The sequence below is a fragment of the Neomonachus schauinslandi genome, chromosome 9 (genome assembly GCF_002201575.2).
Source record: "Neomonachus schauinslandi chromosome 9, ASM220157v2, whole genome shotgun sequence".
In the NCBI taxonomy this organism is placed as follows: Eukaryota; Metazoa; Chordata; class Mammalia; order Carnivora; family Phocidae; genus Neomonachus; species Neomonachus schauinslandi.
In genome coordinates this window covers 138,992,861-139,008,160 of record NC_058411.1, presented here as the reverse complement: position 1 = coordinate 139,008,160, position 15,300 = coordinate 138,992,861, and the positions used below count along the sequence as shown (strand labels likewise).

At 50.3% G+C, this 15,300-nt stretch overlaps 1 protein-coding gene across 1 annotated transcript; it reads left to right on the top strand.

The window, feature by feature from the left end:
• Positions 1-808: 808 nt before the first annotated feature.
• Positions 809-11,747, top strand: WDR73 (WD repeat domain 73). The gene is made up of 8 exons (XM_021680570.1): positions 809-880; positions 1,433-1,500; positions 1,829-1,917; positions 3,746-3,834; positions 4,467-4,531; positions 8,003-8,167; positions 8,473-8,832; positions 10,101-11,747. The coding sequence occupies exons 1-8, from the start codon at positions 840-842 to the stop codon at positions 10,334-10,336; spliced, it is 1,113 nt and encodes a 370-aa protein (XP_021536245.1). The 5' UTR covers positions 809-839; the 3' UTR covers positions 10,337-11,747.
• The last annotated feature ends 3,553 nt before the right edge of the window (positions 11,748-15,300 follow it).

The window sequence follows — 15,300 nt, the reverse complement described above, 5'->3', positions numbered from 1 at the left end:
CCTACTCGGGACTCCTATTCAGTCGCTCACTCAGCAAGCAGGTACTCAGTGCCTGTTGTATCCACCAGGTCTTGGGCCAGGTGCTGGGCTCTTACTCTTCACCTCTGCTACCTTCTGGCACGGGAAAGACTCTCATGTTTCCTTGCCTGGACGAGGGAGCTGCCTCCACTACAAGATGGGGTTCTGCTGACCCCATTCCATTTCATCCCCATGCCAGGCTTTGAGGGGAGTGCCCAGGGCATACAAGGGAGTGAGCCGAGCTAGGGTCCAGACCTCGCTGTCTGCTTACTCTCTTCTCTGGCCATGAGTAGGCTTGCCAGATTTAGCAAATAAAAATACAGGACACTCAGTTAAATTCTCATTTCATATAAACAATGAATAATTTTTTCGTATGAGATGTCCTAAGCATTGTATGGACATACTTACACAAAAAATTATTCATTCGTTTATCTAAAGTGCGAATTTAACCGAGCATCCTGTATTTTATCTGGGCTTGACCCTCTGATCTGTAAATATTCGGTCGTGAAACGGGCGGGTATTTGGTCCCCGAGGCCCCGCTGGAAACTGACATCCTGGGAACCCCTGATCTTACGTCATTTCCCCCCCCCCCCCTCCGCCCCCGAGCTTTTGCCGGAAGGATCCCGGACCCAGCCCGGTGAGGGCACTGCGCGCTAGTGGAGGCGCTCAGGCTCCTCTCTGCCCCGCCCCCTGGAGTGGGACCACGCCTCCCAGCCGGAGCCGGCCGCGCCCACTCCTCGCGAGAGGGCCGCGCCTGCCGAGGAAGGTCCTCAGAGGCGGAAGTGGGGCGGTGGAAGTGGGGTACCGGAAGCGGCGTTGCCATGGACCCCGCGGAGGACTGGCTGGTGGAATCCTTGCGCTTGTAAATCCTGTGGGCCTGGGCCCTGGGCCCTGGGCCTGGAGCTGGCGGGGCGGGCGGACTGGTGCGGGGTGGGGCGCCCAGGGAGCCCCGGTGTGGGCTGGGCCGGCCTGGCCGTGGGGCGGGGCCGACACCGAGCACTCCGCCTGGAAGTGGGCTCCGGCGTCTGGGAAGCGGCACCTCCCCGTGGGCACAGCATGTGCGGTGCCAGTTAAGAGCCGTGGTCGTGGAGGATAATAATCACCCAAGTGACCCGTTATTTTGCGCCAGCCTGAGTGAGACCTTGAGCACATTATCTCAGTGATTCCTCACATCAGCCTTAGGAAGCCCAGGTGCTCTGGGAGTTCCGTTTTACAGATGGGGACCGAGGCGCAGGGATAACTGTGACCGGCCTGGTCCCAGTCACACGGGGGCTGAAATGTGCAACAAGACCTGCTCCCAGGTCTGCTTTGCTCCAGAGCCTGGGCCCCCACCCACTGAACCGTGCTGCCGTCTCAGAGTTTTAACAGACGTAGAGTGCTGTGCACCGTGTGACATTGTGTCTTTATCATGCAGGTACCAAGATTTCCATGCATTCGATCTTTCGGGAGCCACTCGAGTCCTTGAATGGATTGGTGACAAAGGTGATCTTGCCCTGCCTGGCCCTGAAGGATATGGACTCTTACTCCTCAGGCTGGACCTCTTATTGCTAGCGCAGCCGGGAGGGACCCAACCCACACTTCTGGGAGTCTGAGGCCTCCTCTTGGTCTTGTAGCAATTTCAGCCCCGTCAGCACTTAACATTCCTCTTAGTAAGATCTAGATCCCTTCCATTCCCCAATACAAGGCTGCATACCAATGGTGGAGGAATTTATCTTTGCTTCGGAGGTTTTGGTGAAATTTCTAGACCCAGCCATGGTCCAGGATCTTTCTAGCAGTTTGTCACAGCTACTTCTGCTTCTTTTTTTTCCAGGAGTCTTTGTTGCTGGCTATGAAAGCCTGAAAAAAAATGAGATTCTTCATCTGATACTACCTCTCAGACTTTCTGTAAAAGAAAACCAGGTAACGTGAAATACAAATGCTGAGTATACATGTCTACTTTTTATTCATTTATTAAACCTTTAGAGAGTTCCTCTGTCTACTAGGTATTGTCCTGGATACTAGTCAGAGAGAGGGACAAGCACTGGTCCCGCCCTGCTTGTCTCACGGGGAGGCAGGGATGCACAGAGGTAAGTGCTGCAGGATGTCTGAGGTTTACAGAGGGCTCCTAGAGGAAGAGGTCAATTTTACTTTATCAAAAATAGATTTAGGGAGCCATTAGAGTGTAGAGGGTGGTTGAAGCCCTTAGAATGATTAAGATCACCTAGGATGACAGTGTCGTGTATAAAGAATAAAAGCAGACAATGTCTAAAGACCAAAGCTTAGGGAATACATTTCAGAAATAGTTAAAGGAAGATGAACCCACAACAGATACTAAGAAGGAATAGTCTTTGAAGTAGGAGTCTCAGAAAAGGGCAGTGTTGGGGCGCCTGGGTGGCTCAGTCGTTAAGCGTCTGCCTTCGGCTCAGGTCATGATCCCAGGGTCCTGGGATGGAGCCCCACATCGGGCTCCCTGCTCAGCAGGGAGCCTGCTTCTCCCTCCCCCACTCCCCCTGCTTGTGTTCCCTCTCTCGCTGTGTCTCTGTCTGTCAAATGAATAAATAAAATCATTAAAAAAAAAAAGAAAGAAAGAAAAGGGCAGTGTTTCAGAAGCCAAGAGAAGAGAATGTGTGAAAAAGAAAAGAGTGGGTAGCTGTGTGATGTTGCTATAAAATCACTCAATCTCATCTGAGGACAGCCTGGCCTTTGTTGCCCTGGGGGGGGATTTCCTGCCTAGTGCTCTTTTTTTTTTTTTTTTTTTAAGATTTATTTATTCATTTGAGAGAGCGAGAATGAGAGAGAGTACATGAGAGGGGGGAGGGTCAGAGGGAGAAGCAGGCTCCTCACTGAGCAGGGAGCCCGATGCGGGACTCGATCCCGGGACCCCAGGATCATGACCTGAGCCGAAGGCAGTTGCTTAACCAACTGAGCCACCCAGGCGCCCTAGTGCTCTTGATCTCCCCGATCCCCACCACTCAGGCTTGAGCCAGGAGCTCACTCACCCAGACTGAGCCTTGAGGAGACACCTTATTTACCTCTTACCTCATGCCTGGCTTTTCCTCTTTTTTCTTATGGCTACCTTCTTTCCCTCTGCTTCCAGTCCCTCATATGGAGAGAGTAGAGTCTAGTGGCTGAGAGCATGAACTTTGGTTAGACAGACTTGGGTTCAGATCCACAACATAATCCCTGTGTGACCTTAGAAAAGTTGCTTAAGTTCTCTGTGCCTTTGTTTTGTCATTTTAGAATAGGGGTCATTACAGTACCTACATGACAGGGTAGTTGTAAGAATTCAACGTGATAAAGTAGATAAAGCACTGAACACAGTGCCTGACACAGTGAACACTGGATAATTGGCGGTGGTTACATTTTTATTGCTAGAAGGACCCACCTGACTTCCAGTGGGAGGTGCGGGAGGAATGGGGACAGGGTAGTTGACTGATGATACGTTCCAGCTGTCTTGGATGAAGCTATGATGCTTCGGTGACTCCTCTAAGAAGGCCTGGAGTATAACACTTGTGCTCTCATGAAAGGGCCCGGGGAAAGGTTGGGAGAAGGGTTTTGGATGTGCAGGAAGGAAGGGAAGCTGTGTAGGCAGCTGAGACCAACATTTACAGGTGGCAGCACACTGAGGCCCGGCAGGGGGAAGCATCTTTTGTCAGCAAGGGGCTTCATGCCGGCGTCTGACCTAGAGCTCATCGAAGTGTTCCTTTGGAAAGCAGACTCTCTGATGGGCCACCCCTTTGTATTTTAGGGCTTATGCCCAGAAAGAGATTTCAAGGTGTGCCACGGAGGATTTTCAGACACGTCTGTCTTTGATCTGAAGCACGTGCCAGACACCAGGTATGGTCAGCTCTGTGACCCAGACCTTCCATTCAGGATGGAGTGGCTGGAGCTGTCAGGGGTATCCTCCCTCTTTAGCACCACCTCTACCCCTACCCCCTCAGCACACAAGCACACACACACCCAGATTTGGAATATAAAAAAAAACCCTCATTGTTTGGTAACTTGATGGCCCCACACAGGCCGCAGACCTTTGAACTAATGTAATCCCCAGATCGCTGGAGTTGTTCCAGGGAATAGAGAGTAGAAGGATGCCCGTAGTTTCTCAAAGCACTGGTGGTGGGTAGTTGGGACTAATAGCCCTGTTGGCAGAGGCTGAGAGTCTCCGGGTTAGGGTTGTGTGTTCAGGCTCCATGCTGGTGTCCCCTCTCGGATACATCATGCCCTGTGGAAGCCTGGGCTCAGTCCCGTGACCCTCCATGAGCTCTGGGTCTGTCCCTCAAGTGGAGTGAGCCTGCTCCTCATCTGTGAAACGAGGATGGCTGGTCTTGATGATCTCTTCCTGCAGCAAGCTTTCCTGGTATGGGGAGTGTAGGGGTCCCAAGCTGAGTGGGCTGGGAAGGGAAAAGGCTGGGGGGTATGTGGGTGAGCTCCCCACTCGCTGGACTGATCCTTCTGTCTGTTATGAATAGGTTGCTGGTAACCACTGGTCTTCCGGGTTCTTACCTGCATGTGTGGCAGGTCACAGAGGACAGTGGTGAGTGAATTTGACTTGGTGGGGCTGGGTTGTGGGAAAGCCTGATACCCATACACCCCTACCCCCTAATCTAAGCCAGGTAAGAAATAGTCACAGAGCCAGGTGGGAATTAAAATGTAGTGTCTAGGGTGCCTGGGTGGCTCAGTTGGTTAAGCGACTGCCTTCGGCTCAGGTCATGATCCTGGAGTCCCAGGATCGAGTCCCGCATCGGGCTCCCTGCTGAGCAGGGAGTCTGCTTCTCCCTCTGACCCTCTTCCCTCTCGTGCTCTCTATCTCTCATTCTCTCTCTCTCAAATAAATAAATAAATAAATAAAATCTAAAAAAAAAAAAAAAAGTAAAAAAAATTTAAAAAAATAAAATGTAGTGTCTACTTTAACATGGGCAAAAATGAGTTAGCGACCACAGCGTGGCGTACATCTCCCAGATGGAACTTCCTGCAACTTGCTTCTGGAATTCAGTTCACCTACCCAGTCATGGGCAGAGCACCTGGCGTACCCCGTGCCTCTCCCCCAGGCGGGGGCAGAGGCAAGGAGGTCACCTCGCCTTATAGGCATGCTCGTCTCGGGGATGGAAAATAACGAGGGAGCAAGAGGCTCAGCCTACCGGTCTCCCTCTTCGTGAAGTCAGTCTACCCCGTAACAGGGGAACGGGAAAAGGAGCCGCAAGTGTTACCCTGTTCCCTTCGGGAGGGAAGGGGAGTTCGTTCATGTGGAATAGCCTTCCCTCCAGCAGTAGGTTTGCGGGTTTCCCTGCCAGGCAGGCACCAAGAGCGGCGGCCCTGATTCAGCCCCTTCCATCCCTGCTTCTGTTAGAGCACTGTTGGCCAGAATGGAAGTGTGCCTCAGAGGCACAGGCCGCTGCTTTTGGAACTGCCCCTTGGCTTTACTGAAAGATGATTGCTTAACCATAAATACAAGGATTTCTTTCTGGACTCTGAGTTCTGTTCCATTGGTCTTCGTGTCTGTCCTTATGCCAGTAACTTGTAGTTTTTTATCTTTGCCTAAAGATAGGCCATGTGGGACAGCAGTTGCTTAAAGATGAGAGGGAGCAGAGTGTCACTAACCATGTGGAGGCGCCCGGAGCTGCCTTTTATCCAGACGGTGTCTGGAGTACCATACTATAGCCCCAGGCCCAGGGGAGCTAATGGCCCAAGGGGGCTTGCTCTGACGCTCCTGTGAGAGTAGCAAATCAGATAAAGAGTTCTCTTTCCCTAGATAATAGTGCAGAATATTCCAGAGCCTGGGGAAGGTTGACCAGCTGTTTTCCTAGAAGCTGAAAAAGCGTAGTGTTACCTAAGGTGAATTTTCCAAAAAGCGTAGTGTTTATAGAGGCAGACGCACTCACCAGACTCACAAGACTGCTGTAAACCAGAATGCAGTTTTATTAGTTCATAAATAAAAAAGTATCCCTGAAATTGGACATTCCAGGTCCTTATTCTTTGTCTATGGAAAACCTGACCTCGAAGACTGCGTGATAAACAAAACCGTAACAAGAAGAATCAGCTCAGAGGTTTCCAAGTTGTGTTTTCGTAAGCGGTCTTCGGCACAAAGTATAAAACTTGGGAAGGCATTGCTGCCCAGGCCTTGGTGCCATCCAGGCCCCTGGAGCAGCATCTGAGGCCTTTTCTCTCATAACTGGGGCCGTGGAAACCTTTGAGTTGGATGAATACATATCTAAAGGTCTCAGCTGAATGTCACCTGCTGTATCCACTTTGAAGTTCGGTGTTCAGTCTGGTATGGCTCCCTCCGCCCTGGACAGGCCCCAGTGTTTTCTTTGCCCGCATGCCTGGACAGCCCCCTCTCCTGGACACCACCATCCTTTAGATGTGTTAATACATTTGCTCACTATTGGAGGTGTGGGCACCATTCTGACTCCTTAGGGAGTGTGCGTACCTCTGCTCTGACCTGTTCTGTGTTGGGTGAATCCTCAGACACAACCTTCTTTCATGGCCAAGTTCTTAGAGGTGTCTCACTGTGTCTTTTGCTTTGATTTCCTAGTCATTTCTCTTCTCCATTTGGGGCTGGTTTGGTAAATGTGGTATGGATTACCCGGAGGAGGGCATTTTACCACGGACCAGAGAAAGGAGGAGGAGGAAAGCTGCATTTCTTTCTGATTATAATTACAGAGCAACTCTCCAGTCAGGAGGCTCTGAAATTTTCCACCGCGTCTTTGAAATAGGTCTTTGAAGGCTTTCCCTTGGCCTCTTCCTTTCCCCCATCAGAGGACAGATCATATCTGAGGACCATCCCCTGGCTCAGAGCGGTAGGTCCTGGGGAATCTGTTCCAGGTCCCTCAGAGTGTGTGGAAAGGGAAGAGGGAGCTGCTCACGTGTGGCCCAGGAGAGGCAGGTGCGCTGTGCCAGGGCGGGTTTGAATCACAGCCTCATCGGCGCTCCCCAGAGACAAACTCTGATCCTGGGGCTCAGCTGTCCTGTCTGCTCCAAACCTCCGCAGCCTGTGTGGAAGGAGTGATTGAGTTCAGCAAGTCCAGATCAAGGGTACTGGGAGTCCGTGGGCCTTTGCAGCAACACCCAAGGGCCTTCTGCATTCTAGCCCAGCCCAGACACGTGCCCTGTGCCCTCCTCGGATGGGAACAGTCTCCAGGGGGCTCGCTGCCTTGTGCTTGCTTGCCAAGCCATGTTAGTATTCCTTCTCATCCATTCCTTCCTCAGTCTGACTTTCTCCTGTGCTTTAGAATCAGAAAAATAGTTAGATGTCCATTTTCTTCAGAGAATGTGGTGACCAAATAATGAGCCTCTCTTGGAGCAAGAAAATATAAAATGGAAATCTGTATCTCCCATTAAGTAGTTTGTACAGCAAACGGCTCTAAACGGTTGCCACTAAGAGAAGCCTCCAGTGTAGAACGCAGAGGCGAGAACCAAGCAGGCTGAGCAGACACACTGAAACTGGATCCAGCCTGAGGTCAGGCGTGTCCTTCCTCCGTTCGGTGCAACAACGCTGTGGACCCTCCTGCCCAGTTTCCATTTGGAGACATGGGTATCGTGACCTTCACCGGCGAGGCATCCGCAGGTTGCTTGAGGTCATGGAACATGTGCTTGAAGAAATACTCTTAGTTCATGAACTCTGTACTTGTTATTTTCACTTAAGGTGTAAGTGATATCTTAAGTGTGTTCTTCGCTTTTTTCTATCTTTATTTGTTCTTTGCGAAACTATAAAGAGCCAGAATGCTTTTAGGGTTTTGAGACGGCTGCTATGATTCATTATCTCCTGTTTGCAAAACTGTTTGTAAGACAAATTATAAAGGAATTAAAGTGCTTCTGACAGTTTCAGAAATGTGAATGTAATCCAGGGCGCTTATGTCTCACGTCCTCTCTTGCCAGCTGTCAGCCCCCTTTCCTCCTTGACCTTCTACATGTACAAGGGAAGACTGCTGGCTGGCCTTCACCTTGTAATGTGTCAGGCCTTCATCAGCATCCCGGATTTTAGCCTCTTGTGCTTTCCTTCCCCCAGATGTCATTCAAGCCGTCAGCACCATTGCTGTGCAGGAGAAGGAGGGCAGTCGTTGGCCCAGGGTGGCTATCTTCTCTTCGATGGCACCCGGAGTCCTCCACGGGGTGAGGCTCAGCAGTCTGAAGGTTATGGATCTGGAATCCCAGAAGACCACATACACCTCAGGTACCACAGCCGTTCACCCCTTGCCTGGCGTCTCCTGCTCACTTCCATCCTCAGCTGTGTGAAGAACTGAGTTCAGCCGTGCGGGCCAGGTGCTGGGGAAACCAGATGGATGCGAGGCAGGCCCTAGCCTCAAGGGGCCCCCGTTCTGGGGCTGGAAGAGGCAGTCCCGGGACCAGCAGCGGCCCAGCTGGGTGGAGCGTGGCAAGGTGCCCGGTGTTGGTGGGAAGCTTCCAGAGGAAGGGGTATGTGACCGGCCAGACTCCTGTGACTCCAGCAGCTTTTCTCTGTCACCCTCTGTCTTCCAGGAGTCAGTGACAGTGAGGAGCTAAGTAGCCTGCAGGTCCTGGATGCAGACACCTTTGCCTTCTGCTGCTCCTCAGGCCGGCTGGGGCTTGTCGACATCCGCCAGAAGTGGGCGCCATCAGAGAATGTCAGCCCCAGCCCTGGGGCTGCTGGAGGGAGGTGGTGTGCTGAAGTTGGGGGCCGGGGTCCTGGGCCCAGCATTGCCAGCCTTGGCTCAGACGGGCAGCTCTGTCTTCTTGATCCCCGGAATCTCTGCCATCCTGTGAGTTCCGTCCAGTGCTCAGTGTCTGCACCCAGCCCCGACCCAGAGCTGCTGCGAGTGACCTGGGCGCCAGGCCTGGACAGCTGCTTGGCCATTTCAGGTACTGCTGAGCAGTATTTTGTGTCTGTTACTTGAGCTCTGTCTCCCAGGGGACTGTACAGTGCTCAGGAAGGAGGCTGCAGCCCCGTAATAAATCTGGCCCCAGAAGTGAAAGTCCCTCCCAGAGAAGCTCCAGCTAACCCTCCAGGTTCTTCCATGGCAGGCCCTTCCCCGTTCTAGCTACTGAATTTTGACATTGGTAGCAGGCCTTTCCTACCTGAGCGGGAATTCGGTGCTGAGGTTGGGCGAGAGGACTGCAGGTAGCGAGGCCACTGGGGTAGTCACGGGGCTGTACCAGGAGGAGGTGAGAGGATCACAAAAGTGCTTCTTGGTCCGCTTGCTTTTGGAGTTCTAGCAAGCTGCTAGGTCAGCAGGCTCCTGGGTCTGGCCCGGCAGTTTGTAGCTGACTGGGGGTATCTAAAAGTCAATGGGAAGGACCCATGGAAGGGGAGAGGTTGAAAGAATAGTCGAGAGAGTAAGAAAAGATCATTGATAATGGCAGGATCCAAAAAGAGCAGAAGAAAAGAACCAAGCTTGGTGGAGGAACTTTCTCTTTGGTAGCGAGAAGACAGCAGGACGGAGTGAGTGTGGGTGTGGCTAGGTGGCAGGGGAACATGCAGGTGCTCTCCCTAAAGGCTTCTGTTTCCCCCATCAAGCAGGAGGCAAGGCCATCTGCTGACAGCGATCCAGATGCGGAGGGATTAGAATGTGAGGCAAGTGGAAGAGGTTTGAAAGAGTCTCTTAAGCCTCGGTTTCCCGGGGAAAATAATAGTACCTATTTCATACAGTCGTGAGGATTAAAAGAACGCACGTCCAGGGTTGGCCTCGGGCCTGGCACATACCAGATGAACAGCAGAAGTACACCGTCACCTGCCCTATGGAGTCATAAGCTGCCGACAGCGAGGGTGGAGCTTATGTGCCCTTCGGCTGGCCTTAAGCATCTTTTTCAAGTAATCGCCCCCCAATGTGGGGCTCAAATTCATGAGCCCAAGATCAAGAGTCAGATGCTCTACGGGCTGAGCCCGCCAGGTGCCCCTGGCCTTAAGCATCTTGTTATTATTTGATTTCTCATCCTATAACCTGTTTTGGTGCCAGAGAGCAAACTATAAAAATTACTTTAGGGACGCCTGGCTGGCTCAGTCGGAGTGTGGACTCTTGATCTCGGGGTCATGAGTTCAAGTCCCATGTTTGGGCATAGAGATAACTTAAAAAACAAACAATAAAAATTACTTTCCAGTGTCAATCTTCTCTTTTCTCATTGCTCCTTAGGTTTTGATGGGACAGTCCAGGTCTATGATGCTACATCTTGGGATGGAGTGGGGAACCAAGTAGAACCTGTCTTCACTCACAGAGGTCACATCTTCCTGGAGGGCAGCCAGATAGACACTGCTCCACTGGTCACTACCCACACCTGGCACCCCCACAAACCACGGACTCTCCTATCGGCAGCAAGCGACGCCTCTCTGCACGTGTGGGACTGGGTGGGCCTCCGCGCGGCCTGCTGACTCCAGCGGCTTCCTGCCCAGGCCTCGACGAAGAGGAGGAGCTGCTGTAGAACCAAGGTATCGACTTAGGCCCCTGTTACCAGCCAAGTGGCCTTGGGCAAGTCAGCCAGCTTCTGCCCCCAGCTTCTTTATTTGTAAAATGAACATAGTAAGAGCTACCTCTCAGGGCTGTTGGGAAAGTTAGAAGGGATGGATTAAAAAACAGGATGCATAGCACAATAAATACTTGGTAGCCCCTGTTAGACCCGGGAGCCCCATCTCCCCCCAAGTGTAGAATGACAGTGTTTTATTCCTGTCTGTATTCACAATATCAGAGTGAAAAAAACAACAACAAATGTTGTAAAGGCGTTTTGTGAACTTTTTTACAGAACTCGAAACGTACAAGGGCCAGTAAACGTGAAAAAGGTCGACCCCAGTAGCAGTGAAGGAAATAACAATTAAAACAAGATTGTGCCCTTTTCTTATCTACCAAGTTGCCAAATTTAAAACATTAATGCTTTGGACAGCTGATGACGGTGGCCTGATGACCCAGTTCAGGAAGCACAAAAGTAGCAGTGTGGTTCCTGCCCCCAGCGGTACATGGGCTGGACCGGTGTTCAGTCGAACCATAATTTGTACATCCAGTCTCCTTTTAAATGGCACTGAAAATGTTCTAATCTTTCGCTCTTACAAGTAGTGTGAACAACGTTTGTATCCATGAACAAAAGCCTGTAGGATAAATTTCTAAAATTAAAATTGCTAAGGCAGAGGATCCATGCATTTTTAGGTTCTATAAATACGGCCAGTGAGCCTTCCCCGGAGACTGTGCCCTTTGTGATGGCAGCAGGGATGGGTCTGCCTGTCTTTCTTTCCTCACCAGCCAAGTCTCCCTAGTGGCTTTTTGGCCTTTGCCAGTCTGATAAGTGAAAAATCATGACTTGTAGTTTTCTACTTGTAGTTTTTTACTTCTTGGATGTGTGAAATTGAGACCCCTCATGTATTTAAACATTTGGGGGCAAATATTTCTCAAGACGAGAATAGCTGGGGTGGGGAGATAGGCGTTCTCACCCGCTCCACCTGCCGCAGAGATTAGACGGCCCCTCTCTCGGGTGGTTCGTCCTGGGACACAACACCTGCGCCAGGGTGGTGCTTTCCCACACCTGCCCCTGTCCTCCCAGGGGAGTAGACCCAACGGACATCTCTTTTTGGTGGCCCACAGCAAATATTAAAGTGTACCTGCATTCCTGTTACATAGAATTTCTCACTGGCACACTTGTTAAGGAATTTTCAGCAAGTTTGCTTTTGAAATTATTTGACGACTTGTCAGTTTGGGCTCTGAGTTCTTAAAAAATAATTTTATTGAGATATTCACATACCATACAACTCACCCATTGGAAGTGTACGATTTGGTGGTTTGGGTATGTTATTAATTTTTAAGGATTGTGGCTAAAATATATGTAACAATTTGCCAGTCTTTTTCATTTTCAAATGTACAATTCCGTAGAATTAAGTGCATTCACAGTGTTGCACAACCATCACCACTTCGAGTTCCAAAACTTTTTTGTCCCCCAAACAAGCTCTGTGACCACCATGGGCTCTGGCTTGCTGGCCGTCAGTGGGCACACTTGTATCCCTCAGCTCGGGCCGCCCTAACAGAACACCACAGACTAAGGGCTCACACAGCAGAAACTTCGCTGCTCACAGTCCTGGAGGCTGGAAGTTCAAGACCCAGGTGCCAGCACGTTTCCTTCGGAAGCCTCTTCAGGTGGCTTATAGGGGCCCATCTCTGTGTGCTCACGGCCACTCTGCATCCCTGCAGAGAGCGCTCTGGTCTCTGTTCCTCTTACAAGGACACCAGTCCTTTCGGATTAGTGCCCCACCCTCATGACCTCATTTAACCTTACTTACTTCTTAAAGGCCTTATCTCCAAATACTGTCACGTGGGGGGTTAGGGTTTCAACATAAGAATTTGGGGCGGGGGCACAAGTCAATTCATAGCACTTAGGAAGTTAGAAAAACCTGAGATTTTCAAATAAAATGTTTTTTTTTTATTTAACAGTGAAGTTGAGGGAGTGTTACATATTGGAGAACTTTAATTTAAAATAATTCAGTTTCAAGATGTGATCATTTTTACCATTTTTCTAAAGTCTTCTTTCTATCCTTTCTCCCCCACCCCCCACTCCCCTGTGAGAGCTGATCCTGTAGAGCTCTTCTCAGCTGTTAGTGACATCACACTGACTGCTGAAATCGGCCATGATGGAAATACTTGCCCACAGAAATTGGCAAATACTACAGCATACCGCTGGCTAAGCTCTATTATTTCACCAAATAAAAGCAGAAATGAGTCATTAAGAAAATAGTAGAATTGATGCATGAATTCAAAAGCTGCTGAAAAATAGTGATAAAATGCCTATCAGTCAGTCAAGGCCCAGCTAGAAAGACTGAACCCACACCGAGTAATTCAGCTACAGGAATTCAGTTATGAGGCATCTGAAAGAGGATGCAGGGGAAGGTGGGGCCCATGAGAGAAGAGCAAAGCAGGAAGTTAGCCAGAGGGACAAAGGGGTGGGGTATGGGTGTGACCAGAGGTGAACATTGGGGCCTCCCAGTGGGAAGGGGAGCATGGCAATCCTGCTGGCTGGGGCTGGGACATTGGAGCCGGAGCTGGGACTGCAGAGGAGACAGCCGAAGACGGCAGAAAGTACAGAGACGGGGAGGTCCCCTGGTTCCTCTCCCTCGGCCCTCCCATAGCCTGCCTGCACCATGGACCAGCTGTGACGGGAGCTCGCCAGCAGGGTAGCCTGCACCTGCAGTACAGAGCAGGGGGGACGGAACCGGATGGGTCTGAGGACAGACAGATGACTGGCACCACATCTAAACCTCTACGAATTAAGCAAGAGAAAGGAAAAAAAAAAAAAAGAAATTAGAACAATGTAAAATTCTATGTTAATTTGAAAAGCTCAAGATACAGTTAATTTTCTTAAAAACTGGTATTTGTAAACTACTTTTTAGTAGAAAATCTGAATTCTTCAATACTCAAGAAAGAAAAATTTGGAGAGGCGCCTGGGTGGCTCAGTTGTTAAGCATCTGCCTTCTGCTCGGGTCATGGTCCTAGAGTCCTGGGATCGAGCCCCACATCGGGCTCCCTGCTCGACGGGGAGCCTGCTTCTCCCTCTCCCACTCCCCCTGCTTGTGTTCCCTCTCTCGCTGTTTCTCTCTCTGTCAAAAAAATAAAATCTTTTTTAAAAATTAAAACTTGAAAGACTAGCACCAAAAAGGACATTGGGGGTGGGGCAATTTTGTGGTTACAGTTTTTTTCAAACTTTTAAAGAACAGCAAATTCTCATGCTAGAGACATTTTCTTTCTGGGTTTTTTTGGTTTTTTTTTAAGATTTTATTTGAGAAAGCACAAGCAGGGAGAGGGGCAGAGGGAGAGGGAGAAGCAGACTCCCCACTTAGCGCAGAACCCAGTGCGATGCGGGGCTCACTCCCAGGACGCTGAGCCAGTCAGATGCCTAACCAACTAAGCCACCCGGGTGTCCCAACTAGAGACATTTTCATTTTAAAAAATCTGGGGAACTAGCCAATTCCTATAATCGTAATACCAAAATGTGGCCTAGAAACTGTGCTCATAGACACACACACACACACTCAAGCTCATAATATCAGACAGTGGCCCTCAACACTGTCAGCTCCAACATGCCTTCTGTGAACACCCATTTAGTGTCCTGAAATAAAATGTTACAGGGAAAATTGATTACTTACAAACTTGAAACTTGTTTCAAAACAAGTATAACTACAAAAGAATGTGTACAATACAGAAATGTTCACACTTCTGCACAGGGATGTCATCAGATGCTTGCTCTGTAAAATCACTGAGAACAGGACAGCTACAACTACGGACTGATACAGGTGTCCTGTATTTGTGACTCACACCAGAGAGTCGACATTTTTCTGAACTGGTGAGGGGCGCCTGGCTGGCTCGGTCAGTGGAGCGTGTGACTCTTGATCTTGGGGTTGTGAGTTCAAGGGGTAGAGTTGGGGGTAGAGTTTACTTAAATAAATAAAACAAACACTTGGGAAAGTTCTGAACAAAAGAATGTACTCTTTTCCCTAGTTTTATATAGTAGTTGAGTTTCTGGGAAATTCAGATATATTAAAACTGTCCTCATATAGATGTAAAAAGGTAGGTTCTAGGCTCACATAACTATAAAAAGTTTCCCTGCATCGATGGTTCTCGAACTTCCACATGTGTCAGAATCACCTAGAGGACTGGTTAAAACGGATTGCTGAGCTCCAGGGTTTGTGATCCGTAGGAGTATTAGCCAGGCTTTTGTGAGAGGGGCAGGCCAGCAGGAGATCTTTCACACACGCACACAGACTTGACCTTACCTAACGGGGAGCTGGGTCAGCAGTTTCTGTGAGGCTGTTGTCCCCGTGTCTGCTGCTGGAGCCTGGGCCCCCACCCCCCGCCCCCTGGCAGGCAGCTGGGAAGGGAAGGTGGATGGAAGAGGGGAGAGCCAGGACCAGCAGGGACAGGTTGGTCTCGCTGTCTGCAGTCCTGATGATGTGCGTCTCCTGCAGGAGGAACTGCACCCTTCACCACGGAGCTAAACACACCTGCGGCCCAAGGCCCGGGAGAAGCCGAAGGGACCACGGGAACATAGAGCGCTGCGTGCACAAAAGCGCTAGTGTGAGCCACAGATGCACCCGCTCCAGGGCCCAAGCGTTCAAAAACAATGGCTGCCACTTCAATTCCTCCAAATCTCACCCCAAAACGACTCTTGTGGCTCCCTCTACCTGGAAACATATGGGAAATGAATTCCAGGGAATGTGTTTCCACCTGGCCAAGTCACCGCATTAGGAGGTGCAGCTCGAGAATTTGCATTTCGAGTAAGTTCCAGGTGCTGCTCGTGCTGCGAGTCCGTGAACCACCCCGAGCGTCCCTGCCCTCCACGCACGCCCGGCAGCCTTGGCTGTGCAGC

Excerpts from the sequence above, each read along its gene's own strand:
- WDR73 (XM_021680570.1), top strand. The coding sequence starts at position 840 with ATGGACCCCGCGGAGGACTGGCTGGTGGAATCCTTGCGCTT. Across the intron at positions 3,835-4,466 it reads AAGCACGTGCCAGACACCAG|GTTGCTGGTAACCACTGGTC; the intron begins GTATGGTCAGCT and ends TGTTATGAATAG. Across the intron at positions 8,168-8,472 it reads GAAGACCACATACACCTCAG|GAGTCAGTGACAGTGAGGAG; the intron begins GTACCACAGCCG and ends TCTGTCTTCCAG.